Source organism: Cibotium barometz, chromosome 4 (assembly GCF_041138505.1).
Source record: "Cibotium barometz isolate CiBa-2024 chromosome 4, ASM4113850v1, whole genome shotgun sequence".
NCBI lineage: Eukaryota > Viridiplantae > Streptophyta > Polypodiopsida > Cyatheales > Cibotiaceae > Cibotium > Cibotium barometz.
Window position 1 is genome coordinate 9,315,043 of NC_141049.1, and position 13,497 is coordinate 9,328,539.

Genomic DNA, 13,497 nt, shown 5'->3' on the forward strand with positions numbered 1-13,497 from the left:
ATATGAGAACTGTACACCAGATTGGGTCCCGAATTACCCACTGAAGGGCCCCCTATCCCGATAACGAGATAGTATTTGCTTTATTACTTTAGAGAGAATGACTTTGGACTGTAGATAAGCCAAACGCAAGATCTCGGAGGATCGGAGAGCGGCTGATCTGTACACTGCTGTAGAAACACCTCGATGACTTGATCTCGAGCCTATGCACTCTTCCCAAGGGCATGAGGAAGGGCTGCACACCTGAGGCTGAGAGAAGAAGAAGGTGGACTGTTCTACACACTGTTAGAATGCTGAAAACACATATGAATGCTGTGTTACCTTCACCAGATGACTGCTGAATGTGTGGATGATGCACAGAATGCTGGACACTGATGCAAACAGCAGATTCAGGGCTGGAAACTGTTGTAGACTGAACCTTCAGGGCTGGAATCTGCTGTGGACAGAAATGCTGAAGTGTTGAGGATGCTGTGGACTGAAACGCATGAGAAACAGGGCTGCAAACTGCTGCTGTACTGAAACGCAGGGCTGCTGCTGTACGGCTGGGCAAAAACGCAGAGAAGAGGCACTGTTTGCTGGCGTAGAACTATGCTGAACTGTGGGCTGAACTGTGGGCCTGAACTGATGCTGAATTCAGGGCTGAATGATGCTGAAGGCAAGCGCCTAGGGCTGGGCTGAGGCTATGGTTCTCAAGGGCTGGAGAAGAAAGCTTATGGGCTCTAGGGCTGGATTAGTCTTGGGCTGAAAGCAAGAAGGAGGAGAGCTCTTAGCACAATGAAGACTAAATGAGGAAAAGAGGCTCTAGGCAAGCCTATTTATACTAACTGGAGGTTGGTCATTTAATAAAGTTAATATTTATAAATGCCCAATAATGCAAATAATGCTAAATAAATACTAATAAATATGGGAAAAATACCAGATAAATCTCAGTAAATTCCCTAAGGCTTTGGGGATGTTCTAAATGATGCACAGGCATATGAATGCATATTATGCAGGATGCAGAGTGCTTTCTGATGCAAACCCTAAGGCTTCTACTGACTCTACATGCATGAATGATTCTCTCCAAGTGGGTTAAGGGACTTAACTGACTGACTGACCCACTAAGGCTGAGGAATGACCTACGTAGCTCGTGCCTGACTTATCCTGGACTGAGGATGTACAATGGGGTCACGGCGTACGACAATTATCATCCTATTGGGTTCTAAAACTGTACAACTGATGCACTTTTGATGATGAGCCATCTTGTCACCATGCACTGAGTGCAGAGTGCATGTGACATTCCCTCCTGATTAGCTTGGCGGCAGGTTCATGGCTTCCAAGTGTTAGAAATCTAGCATGGTATCACACAAAACTAGAACATGGGAAAAGTGCAAGAGGGATGAAGCAAACTGAGATGATTCCATTGATGTGACCCCTTGAATATATAGGGGGAAAGTACAAGAGCTGAGCATGAGTGCATATGGGATAAATCCCTGAGTGCCACGTGGCATACACTGAGATGACCAAAAAGTACTCCTAGTGAGCACTTATTTCCAACACCCTCCTTAAGTGGACACTAGGAGGAAGACAAAAAGACAAGACTATGACATGACAAAAGATAAGACCAAGACAGAGAGACTAGACAAGGATTGAGAGACAAGCTAGAAGACAAGATGGACAAGACTAGAAGACAGACATAAAGACTGATCCACTGAGAGACAAGACATGAGAGACAAAAGATCCTGAGACACCCCTCCTCAAGTGATATCCTCATATGGGTCCACAAGGGTAGGGACAAGAGTGGATCATAGACAGACAGAGAGAGAGACTATCAGCCAGTAGAGTGGTCCCACAGAGAGAGACTTTCAGATAGACATGAGAGAGTCTGACAAATAGAAGATAAATGGGGACATAGACAAAATGCCAAAGACATGTGGGTAACTAATCCACAAAAGATAGGCATATAGACTGATAGACAGAGTGTCAGAGATATATGACTGTAAGATCACACAAGATAGACACATAGACAGAGAGACTGACTGACTGTAGATAGACAGAGAGATGGACCTTGATAGATAATCCCTCCTCAAGGTCAATCCTCCTGCTAGAGTGAGTAATGCAGGGGTGCCTCTTGGATAGGGACAAAGATAAGTCCATGTAGACATGACATTACCCCATGATCTACATCATTGGTGATCAATGGTGGTAGATAGCATGAAAGCATAGACAAATATGAGAGAGATGGGAAGGTAAGTCCAGAACAGGGTCCTCTTTGGCCTACATCATGTGGTGACCAAAGTAGGAGAGAGAAAAAAGGTCTTTTATGCAGAGAGCAAGGGCAGAGTACCCAAGAAGAGATGCCAAAGATAAATAAATGAGAGACAGCATCAGAAATGAGAAGGTCTTACCCCTATTTTGATGGGCAGTGTCTGTTCTCTTACAAGATAAAATTCAGTTCTGAAAAATAATTTTTAAGAATAAAATAGAACTGAGAATATTGCAGCATACAAAGGATAATCCATTTTAGTTTTTACCTGAGGTCTTCCACCCTTTCAAGCCCATGTCACAGACATGCTATCCAGGGGGTAACCCGAGAGAAGGGCAGCTGCAAACAGAGATTTCTTAGAGGAAATGTTGCTGCAGAGAGAGAGGCATACGGGCCTGTCAGAAGCAAAGGAGCACCAACTCATACCTTGTTTTGATATAGAAGTGGAGCAGCCAGTAGAGAATATATCTTGAACAGAGAATGGGGGCTGCCCATACTGAAAACGAGTTGTTGTTGCAGCACCAGCAGCAAGAAAGGTGTCGACAGAAGCGGCCTGCTGCTGTAGAATAATGAAGAAAATGGAGACCCCAGGGAAAGAGAGCAGGTCGGCCTGCTTGCTGAACAGAAGCGGTGGCACTCGGCACAGAAGAGAGACGAAGAGGAGAGCCCTCTGATTGAGCTTGGCGTGTGCGCTTGCGATAATGAAGAAAGTGGGTATGGCGTAGCGCTAGGAGAAGCCGTCGACGAAAGGTTGGGGGACCCTGCTACAGTTGGCGGGCCCGATGCTGTATCTGAAGGAGACGGCGCCGCAGGAGCTTACGGCAGAGGTGACAGCGCCATTGGGCTCAGGGATGGCCGAAATCGAAAAATCCAAACTATCTCTGGCTCTAAATAAGAAAAGCTTCACGAGCCTGAACAGAAAGGTTCACAGGCCAGCTATGGCTACTTCGACCTCTCCTCATCTTCCTTCGCTTGCGCTTGAGCCTGCGCATTCTCTTCTTCTTCCACTTGGCTCGCATGGCGATTGATGAGACTTCAGCAGCAGTAGTAAAAAGAAGACCAAAAAGAACGCTGCAGAGCTGGGTCTAAGACCCCCGATGGGACAAAGCTAAAAAGGAAGCTAGACCTAGAGAAAATCTATGGCTAGATCTAGACTAAAGGGCTGAGGAGAAGAGGAATCTACATGGCTCTGATACCATGTTAGAAATCTAGCATGGTATCACACAAAACTAGAACATGGGAAAAGTGCAAGAGGGATGAAGCAAACTGAGATGATTCCATTGATGTGACCCCTTGAATATATAGGGGGAAAGTACAAGAGCTGAGCATGAGTGCATATGGGATAAATCCCTGAGTGCCACGTGGCATACACTGAGATGACCAAAAAGTACTCCTAGTGAGCACTTATTTCCAACACCAAGTAGTCCGCCAATAACTGGGGGTACTCCTGGAAGAACTCCTCGTCGAGCCATACGGCTTCGTGGGTGCCTCGATCTCAGAACTTCGTATAGAACTGACGAATCCGTCGACCGGAACCATGCTTCCATCGATGAAGAAGGATCTGCTCAGGCTCAATAACTTCTGCCTCGTCTACCACGTCTGGCTGCTGTTCATCTGAAACATCAAACACTTCTGGACCAACATATGGTTTTAGCCAAGAAACATGGAAAACATCATGCATTGTCCAACTGGCAGGCAACTTTAACTTCATTGAGACATCACTTATCTTCTTAACTATTGGAAAAGGGCCAAAACTACGGAATGAAAGCTTGGGACAACGTTTACCCACTTGTTTCAATCTCTGCTTCATGATACGCAAATAGACCCAATCCCCTTCCTTGAAGTGGACATCTCGTCTAGACTTATTTGCCTGTCTGCTATATGCTTCCTGAGCTTTGGTCAAGCGGTCCTTGACTGACTCAATGATCTCGGAAAATGCTTCCGTGGTTTTATTAGCCTCTAAAGATGGAGACACCATTCTCGTCAAAAGAGAAGAAAAACGGCGACCAAAGGCTGCTTCATATGGAGTCCGTCCGACACTGGATGAATGAGTGTCGTTCAAGATAGCTTGGACCAACGGAAGATAGTGCTCCCATTTGGACTGCTGGTCATGACAGTATGACTTGAGGACATCAAAGGCCAACTGATTATAAATTTCTGTCTGGCCATCTGTCTGGGGATGGAATGCACTAGACAACTGCAACTTAGTTCCAAAGTTTTCAAATAATGCCCTCCAGAAATGCGAGGTAAACTTGGAATCTCTGTCTGATGTTATGGTGTTAGGCAAACCACAAATTGGATACCAATGCTTGAGAAACAAACGGGCTACGTCCTCGGCTGTGGCCGTATGCTTGCATGGGATGAGCATGCAGAACTTACTAAAGCGATCCACAATGGTAAAACACTGAGTGTTACGGGATCCAGTGGATGCTGGTAGAGGCCCTACAAAGTCCATAGATATGTCGATGAAAGGTCCGTCGGGGATAGGCAAAGGTTGAAGTAAACCTGCCTTCTTTGTATGGGGAACCTTGACTTTTTGACAAATCTTACAGGCTTGTACATGTGCATAGACATCACGCCTCATCTTTGGCCAATAAAAGGACCGTTCTTATTTCTCGAGGATACTGTTGATACCCCTATGTCCTCCAACTAAGGAGTCATGGGCATCGTGGAGAAGAGCGGAACGCTTTTCCCGAGTAACACAGAGACGGTTCTTGTAGAACAACCAACCGTTCTGTACTGAATAGTGCCCAGGCTCAGAAGTGAGGGCCAAACTATACTGAGTACCAAACTCAGGGGAGTCGACGTATTGGTCTTTCATACTGTCCAAGTCCTTCCCCGTGATTTCGAGAATGGTAGCTTCTTGGACTGCCTGGATGCTGGACTTTCGACTGAGAGCACCTGCTACTGGGTTATGCTTACCAGGGATGTATTCAATCATACCTCCAAACTGTTGGAAGATTTGACTCCACCTGGCCTGTCGATCACTCCACTGGGCACTTGGCATAGTCTGAAGCCACTTAAGTGCTTGGTGGTCTGTTTTCACTGTGAAAGCCTGTCCATAAAGAAAAGGCTTCCAATGTTTGAGCGCTGTGATCACACCCAAAAGCTCTTTGTCATATACCGAATAATTCTTTTCGGCAACATCCAACTTTCTGCTGTAATAAGCCACGAGTCTATTGTCCTACTGGAGGACTGCACCTATGGCTACATTGCTGGCATCGGTGATGACCTCGAAAGGTTCGTCCCATGATGCTAACTTTAATACACGTGCTTCTGAGACAGCTTTCTGGAGTGCACGGAATGCATCAAGTGCCTTACCTGTAACTGAGACTTTCTGCTTGCAAGTCTTCACCCCCTTGAGCAAGTCGGTAAGAGGTGCTGCAAGGTTGGAAAACTGATGGACGTGTGTGCTATAGGCCTGACAAAGACCTACGAATGAACGGATTTCTTGGGCGGTCTTAGGAATATCCCAATCTAAGATCTCTTGAACCTTTGAGGGGTCCAGTCTAATCCCATCGAAACCGATGATGTAGCCCAAATACTGAACTTCCTTAACACCAAAGATAGACTTTTTGGCGTTTATGTAGAGCTGATTATCTCGCAAAAGTTGCAAGACTTTCTCCACATCTTTCTCATGCTGCTCCGCAGTGGCTGAGAAGACTAGTATGTCAACAAGGAATATGAAAACACACTTCCCAATATGGACTGCGAAAATCCTAGACATCATCTTATTGAACATTGCGGGTGCATTTGTAAGCCCAAAAGGCATGACTACGAACTCGTAGTGACCACGCTCTGTCCTGAAAGCTGTTTTTGGAATGTCAGCTTCAAAAATGCGGACCTGATGGTAACCACTCTTGAGGTCGATCTTAGTGAAAAACTTAGCACCGTCTAAACGCTCCAAAATGTACTCTATCCTGGGCATAGGAAACTTATTCTTGATAGTGAGTTTGTTTAATGCCCTGTAGTCTACACAAAGGCGTGCAGACTTGTCCTTCTTTTGGACAAATAGGATAGGTGCAGCAAATGGGGAGGAAGAAGGCCGAATGAATCCGGCTCGGAGAAGCTCAGATAACTGCTTTTCCAACTCGCCCTCTAAAGTCTTGGAAAGACGATAGGGAAACCTGCTAGGAGGATCTGATCCAGGGACCAAATCAATGTGATGGTCCTCAAGGCGAGAGGGTGGGAGACTGGGTGGGAGATCGTCCCTAAGCATAATGTCCTGGTGTCTGGATAGGAGGTCTGCTAACTGAGGGACTGAAGATGTAAGGGATGCTACTAGTGAGGGAGGGGCTATTTGAGCACGAACATAAAGAAGTGCTCCTTCTGCTCCCTTGCGGATAGCTCGTCTGGCCTGGAGATGTGAAATCAATGGGATGCCAAGAATGCTTCTATCCCCACGAATCATGACAGGCTCAGGAAAACCTTTACAAATAGTAAAAGTGTCCTGCCCCCAATCGGGAATAGGCTCATACTGACGGAACCACTGAATTCCTAAGATCATGTCACACCCTAACAGAGGGGAGACGATGAAATCTCGTTGAAATGAGGCCTTCTAAACTTCAAAGGCAAACTGCTGTGCCTTCTGGGAAATGTGGGTGCGAAGACCAGGTGTAAACCCGTCCACATCCAGATGATATGGAACTAAAGTGCAGTTCATTTTATTAGCCAACTGGGGAGAGTTGGCGTCTTCAGAACTGCCCATATCGAAAAGGACTACAAACTGTCGGCCCTGGGCAGAGCCATAAGCTCGGATAAGGCTCTTCTGAGCAGCATCGCTCTCACCCTCCTGCTTAGCATCAAATACCACGGATGACATAGGATGCATGGAAGGTAAAAGTTGAACTGCATTTGAGGTAGTAGGCGGGGCTGGAGGAGCTGGGGAGGCTGTGGCAACTGTGGCAAAAGGAGCTTTGGCAGCTTGTGCCGCTTGCCATTTGTGGCAATCCTTCTTACCATGCCCTATAATGTGACAGAAAAAACATCTATTTTCTGACTGGTACTTCCTTTGCTCCTCTGGAGGAAGATAACCTCCAGTAATGCCTGCTTTAGCCTTTTCATCAGGGGTTTTCTTAGGTTCTTTATCCTTCTTACCCCCTGAACTGGAGCTATTACTGCTGTCCTTCTTAGCATCTTCAGAAGATGCGTTACCTTTCCCTGTCTGTGCAGCTGATTGCTGCTGCTGGGGTTTGGTACTGGACTGAGATGTCGGCTTGGGCTTGCCCCCGTTGAGCTTCATTTCTTCATTCTGAGCGAGAGTCAGAGCCCGGTCATATGTACTTGGTTCAAAGTTACGAACTGTAAACCGAATGTTAGAGTCCAATCCACAAATGAATTGCTCCATCTTGGCCTGCTCAGATAACCCTAACTGCTGTGCTAAAGTAATAACCTTACCGGAAAACTGAAGCACTGGGGAACCGTTCTGTCTGAGTCCATAGAACTCGTCTTTCAGACCGGTCATGTACTGGGGCGGGAGAAATATGGTCTTCAGGTCATGGACAAAGATGTCCCAGTCAAAGGCTGTGACACCTGTGGCCTGGTCAGTATGAATACTAGACCAATGCTGCCACCAAGTGACTCCCTCACCAGTGAGATGGGGAGCCGCTAAGTGGACTTTGTCTTGTGGGTCTGTGATCTTAGCTAATGGAAAATGAGCATTAAACTGATGAATAAATTGATTAACTGAAGAATGATCACACTTACCATCATACTTGCTAAAATTCGGTTGACTGCGAATGATGGTGGTTGCTGCTGCGGGATGCTGGCTGGTGACACCTATGACTGAGGAGACTAAGGAGAGCTGCTGATACCTCAAGTGTATGGCCTCCTTTTCCCGTTGGTGTTCGAGTAATATACGTTCTCGATCAAGCTCACGTTGGTGTTCCCGAGCGGCGAGTTCAGCCTGACGCCGGTCTTCGTCGATCCTGCGTTGGGCTTCCTCATAGTCCCATCTTTCTTCTTTTTCTCTTCTCCTTCAGGCCTCGTCCTCTCTCCTTTGTTGTTCCATCTGAAAGAAGAGGGAGATGTAGTCGGGTGCTGCTGGAGGTGTAGAAGGACGTGCTACTGCTGCCTCCAAGAGTTGGAGACGCTCCATGAGTAGCTGGTTCTGAGCTCTAAGAAGAGCTATGGTGTCTGCTGTAGGCGGAAGAACAAGGTCTCCTTCGGGGGAGACGTCTTCCGGCTGATGAGTACTCTCTCCTGTAGACATGATGCTGAAGTCGGTGGTCGTGCCGGAACGCAATCTAACCATCCAAGGATGCCCCCACGCTAGGATACGGTGTGTGGGGACTATCTGAATCTGATACCAATGTGATATGCAGCGGAAGTCTTTGTATTGGTTGATCCTGTCACACAAATGCTCACACCGTCTTCTGTATCCTGAGTTTCGTGAGTTTAGCAATCCACTTTAATACTTCAAACTTTAAAGAGATGAGAGAGAGAGATATGAGAACTGTACACCAGATTGGGTCCCGAATTACCCACTGAAGGGCCCCCTATCCCAATAACAAGATAGTATTTGCTTTATTACTTTAGAGAGAATGACTTTGGACTGTAGATAAGCCAAACGCAAGATCTCGGAGGATCGGAGAGCGGCTGATCTGTACACTGCTGTAGAAACACCTCGATGACTTGATCTCGAGCCTATGCACTCTTCCCAAGGGCATGAGGAAGGGCTGCACACCTGAGGCTGAGAGAAGAAGAAGGTGGACTGTTCTACACACTGTTAGAATGCTGAAAACACATATGAATGCTGTGTTACCTTCACCAGATGACTGCTGAATGTGTGGATGATGCACAAAATGCTGGACACTGATGCAAACAGCAGATTCAGGGCTGGAAACTGTTGTAGACTGAACCTTCAGGGCTGGAATCTGCTGTGGACAGAAACGCTGAAGTGTTGAGGATGCTGTGGACTGAAACGCATGAGAAACAGGGCTGCAAACTGTTGCTGTACTGAAACGCAAGACTGCTGCTGTACGGCTGGGCAAAAACGCAGAGAAGAGGCACTGTTTGCTGGCGTAGAACTATGCTGAACTGTGGGCCTGAACTGATGCTGAATTCAGGGCTGAATGATGCTGAAGGCAGGCGCCTAGGGCTGGGCTGAGGCTATGGTTCTCAAGGGCTGGAGAAGAAAGCTTATGGGCTCTAGGGCTGGATTAGTCTTGGGCTGAAAGCAAGAAGGAGGAGAGCTCTTAGCACAATGAAGACTGAATGAGGAAAAGAGGCTCTAGGCAAGCCTATTTATACTTACTGGAGGTTGGTCATTTAATAAAGTTAATATTTATAAATGCCCAATAATGCAAATAATGCTAAATAAATACTAATAAATATGGAAAAAATACCAGATAAATCCCAGTAAATTCCCTAAGGCTTTGGGGATGTTCTAAATGATGCACAGGCATATGAATGCATATTATGCACGATGCAGAGTGCTTTTTGATGCAAACCCTAAGGCTTCTACTGACTCTACATGCATGAATGATTCTCTCCAAGTGGGTTAAGGGACTTAACTGACTGACTGACCCACTAAGACTGAGGAATGACCTACGTAGCTCGTGCCTAACTTATCCTGGACTGAGGATGTACAATGGGGTCACGGCGTACAACAATTATCATCCTATTGGGTTCTAAAACTGTACAACTGATGCACTTTTGATGATGAGCCATCTTGTCACCATGCACTGAGTGCAGAGTGCATGTGACAACCTTTCTGTGGAACACACTCCAGATAGTACACCCTACAATACACCAAAGTAAACACTCTTTGTGTTCCCATTTGATTCATTCATCAGTAGGCATGTTTTGGGTTTTGTAAAACCAGGGTTGGTGATCCATATGCTGAGATGCACATGTTTCTGGAAAATTTTTTCAGGAGTGTTCTTCACAGGAGACAATTCTCTTATGGCTTGTGTACAAGGATACTCTTCACAAGTCGGCACTATTTTGATTTAGGGGGTGCTTGATCAAGAGATTTGTTGGGAGGTTTCTTTGCATGTTTTGGTGTTGATAAGGTGCAGCTTGATTGTTGGCTTAAAGAGCAACCGTAAAGTGAGTTCCCAGCTCTCGGGCCAGTCAGTACCTCTTGGAGGCGCTTCGACTAAAGTTTTTGCACTCGTCTGCATACCCCACAGCTGAGGGCAACTATGTTTTAGTGGGCGAGAATGTTATACACCTACTATCCCTACACATAGGGCCAACCAATTTTGCAGTGATTTGGGCAGCATTATGGCTGGCCAGGATGACCAGATGTGGGCATTAGGTGTGGGCTGGCTGGGCGGGGAGGTCGCGTGTCAAGAAGGCAGCCCATGTGTGAAACGATGGGTCTGGCCAAGCTGGTCATGGCCGACCTTATGTTCCAGGGCCTCTACCAAGGAAAACGTACATGGTGTGTTGGGGAGCTGGAAACCGATCTACAGCCAGCATTTTGTTCAGATATGGAGAGATCAACCAACTGGGGGTTCATTTCAGTGATTGTACAGCCAGCATTTGCAATCTGCGATGGAAGACACCAGGAGAAACCAGTGTCTGTGCTAGATCTGCAGGATCTACAGAAATTAGGGTTTACTCTCAAATTAGAACAACCTTTTGGGATTACCTTTTGTACAGAGGAAATATTCAGCTGTGTTTCTTTCCATTGTACATAATACAAAGAGTAGAGTAGGTTACTTGTAAATGCATGTGTGTTGTAAGTCTTCCGCTATTCATTCTATTTCTGTTCACATTTGCATTGCACCAGCAATCCTACATGCCAAGAAAACTTTTCCCTCTTTTGAGCTAGAACTCCCAGCAAACAAACTAATTATTAGTTAAAAAGTTAGCAAGATGCCGCTTAAGCTTCCCACTACAATCATCAATTAGTGTCTTGAAGTTGGAAGCACTATCCAGAACTTGAATTTCATCTTTCCACACACCTCGGAATCTACGAGCTCTAAAGGATTATGGGCCTCCATTTGGCCTTCATACGTTATACTAGTAGGTAACCACTAACCCCCCTCCATGCATGTTCGATAGTGTTGTGACACTAAGATGACCAAATTTCCATGCAAAAACCAGTTGGTTGCAGTCTCCCAGAGCCGTAAATCCGATAAGGTCATCATGCAAGCTTCATAAGTTATACTAGTAGGTTAACCACTAAGCCCATGCATTTTGGACAGAGTTGTCACACTAAATCCCCATGCAAAAATGTTGACTGCAATCTCCCAAAGCTGCAAATGTGGTAAGGTCGTCCGATTGTTTTGGACAATGCTCATGGCAAGTAGCTGTTGTCGGAGACGACAGACTTCTTTGCTGTTGTCGGAGACGACAGACTTCTTTTCAATACCTGTCACTCCCACTGTTGGCCACAACTAGCAAGAGATTCTTCCTGAGATTTGAGCATACGTGACATTTGCCAATGATTTGGTTAGACCTGATGGACGAGACACTTCTACTCCTTTGCTATTGTTTCCCACCACCACCTTGGTGTTATGGATCATCATCTGTTGATTCACAGGGCATTACTTGCAGCTTCAGCTTTCGTCTCTCCAATAAACAAATGTTCACCTTCCATGACCTTGTTAGACCCTTCTAATTCTGGGTCTTCAAAGTGTCATTCTTCCTATCTAATTGCTCCTTCATGCACACTTTAGTTTAATGGCCCTTCATGAACAATAGAAAAACATTCCGCCTTCTTTTTGGTGTGTGAACTAAGTCCTGCTATCTACCTTGCCAATTGTTTCCCTGTTGAAGCTCTACTAAAATCTCCCAACGCGAACCATGCAGGTTTAACCCGTGTGGTCACCCATCGTAATGTTTGCATGCACCCCCACCCCCAAGTTTAAACCCCCATGGTCACACATCATAACGTTTGCATGCAACCCCACCCCAAAATTCCTGGCACTTGTTAGGCGTTATCAGCCGTGCACATTGGGCACGTTTATTGCGCACCTGTGCCCGCCCTGTTGGTGCCCATTAGGCTGCCAACTTGAGCTGTCCATGCCCGGACGTTGCCCATCGGGAAGTTGTACATGATTGCAAAGGTATTGAATGCATTCAAATGCACTGCAACGCGGCTCAACTTGGTTGTCTAATGCAGAAAAGCCACTGCAGAAGATGGATATGATCTCGAGACACACACGCACACACGCACGCACGCACGCACGCACGCACAACACGTGCGAGATACCAGCGATTCACATGGTGGTCATCGACGAAAGGATGGAAGATGGAGCAGAAAAAGTACCTTCAAATCAACGTTTGATCGAGAAATGAGACAGAGGCCGTAGTTGGCATCTTTCTGGATGGCCCTCCATTTGCCAGCTCCGTACTTTTCCACGCCAGCACGAAGGGCTGCCTCCTCTTCGGGTGTCCACTTCTGCTTCACAACCCCCGACTTCATCTTGCCCCGGCAAACATCTTCGCGCCAGAATTCAGCGCTGCAGCATGAAATCTGCAAGACAGAGGCGTATTAACCCCACACAGACGATGGCATGCAGCATGCTCGGAGTGACAAGGATTCCCCTCTTTTTAGCTTCAGGTGAGATGAAGCTGCTCAGATATCAAGGAGAGTTCAGAGTTGATGACAAGACGCAGCGCAGGAGCTGATGGATCATATTGTCGGACTTGGGAAAAGCTGTCGGAAGAGGTCAGTCCGGAGTCCAAGACTCTAGTCTCACACACTTGTCCGGACACTGAGCGGTGCCATTCAATCTGGGCCCGACATAGGACAAAATTTTCCTCCCCACGAGCTCCATGTCTCTCTCACATACAATAAACCCACCAACCCCTGTCCACCTCTCTCTCTCTCTCTTCTCAAGAGACATTACATGTGGTGTCAAACATGTTATCTCACCTCTGGATCATTCATGGTCGAGTGGATTGGCAATGACGTTAAAAGAATCCTCTCTCTCTCTCTCTCTCTCTCTCTCTCTCTCTCTCTCTCTCTCTCTCTCAAACACATGTAATCTCACCTCTGGATCATTCATGGTCGAGTGGATTGGCAATGACGTTAAAAGAATCCTCTCTCTCTCTCTCTCTCTCTCTCTCTCTCTCTCTCTCTCTCACACACACACACACACACACACACATGTTATTTGAATCGTCCACAAGAACTATATATCTCTATGTCTGGTCACGTGGATCCTAAGTCCACTCTGAGAGCCCACCAAAGCTAAACTGAGATGCATTCACATTAGGCCTTCTATCCTAGTTTAGTAGCACTTGGTGTGCTAATGCATAACACTAGCGTGTGAAATGAAAGCAGTAAAGCTTAG

General features: G+C 46.4%; 1 protein-coding gene across 4 annotated transcripts in view; it reads right to left on the reverse strand.

Moving 5' to 3' along the window:
- Positions 1–12,877, reverse strand: part of LOC147638881 (telomere repeat-binding factor 1-like) — a 133,389-nt gene extending 120,512 nt beyond the window's left edge. For 2 of the 4 annotated variants that reach the window (XM_086785265.1, XM_086785276.1), the window contains exon 1: positions 12,468–12,877. In XM_086785265.1, coding sequence (XP_086641391.1) covers positions 12,468–12,623 — 156 coding nt within the window. In that variant the 5' untranslated portion in view covers positions 12,624–12,877. Of the gene's footprint in view, positions 1–10,912; positions 11,124–12,467 lie in introns of those variants that run through there. The other 2 variants (XM_086785285.1, XM_086785294.1) reach the window with 2 other exon arrangements.
- Between the last annotated feature and the right edge of the window lie 620 nt (positions 12,878–13,497).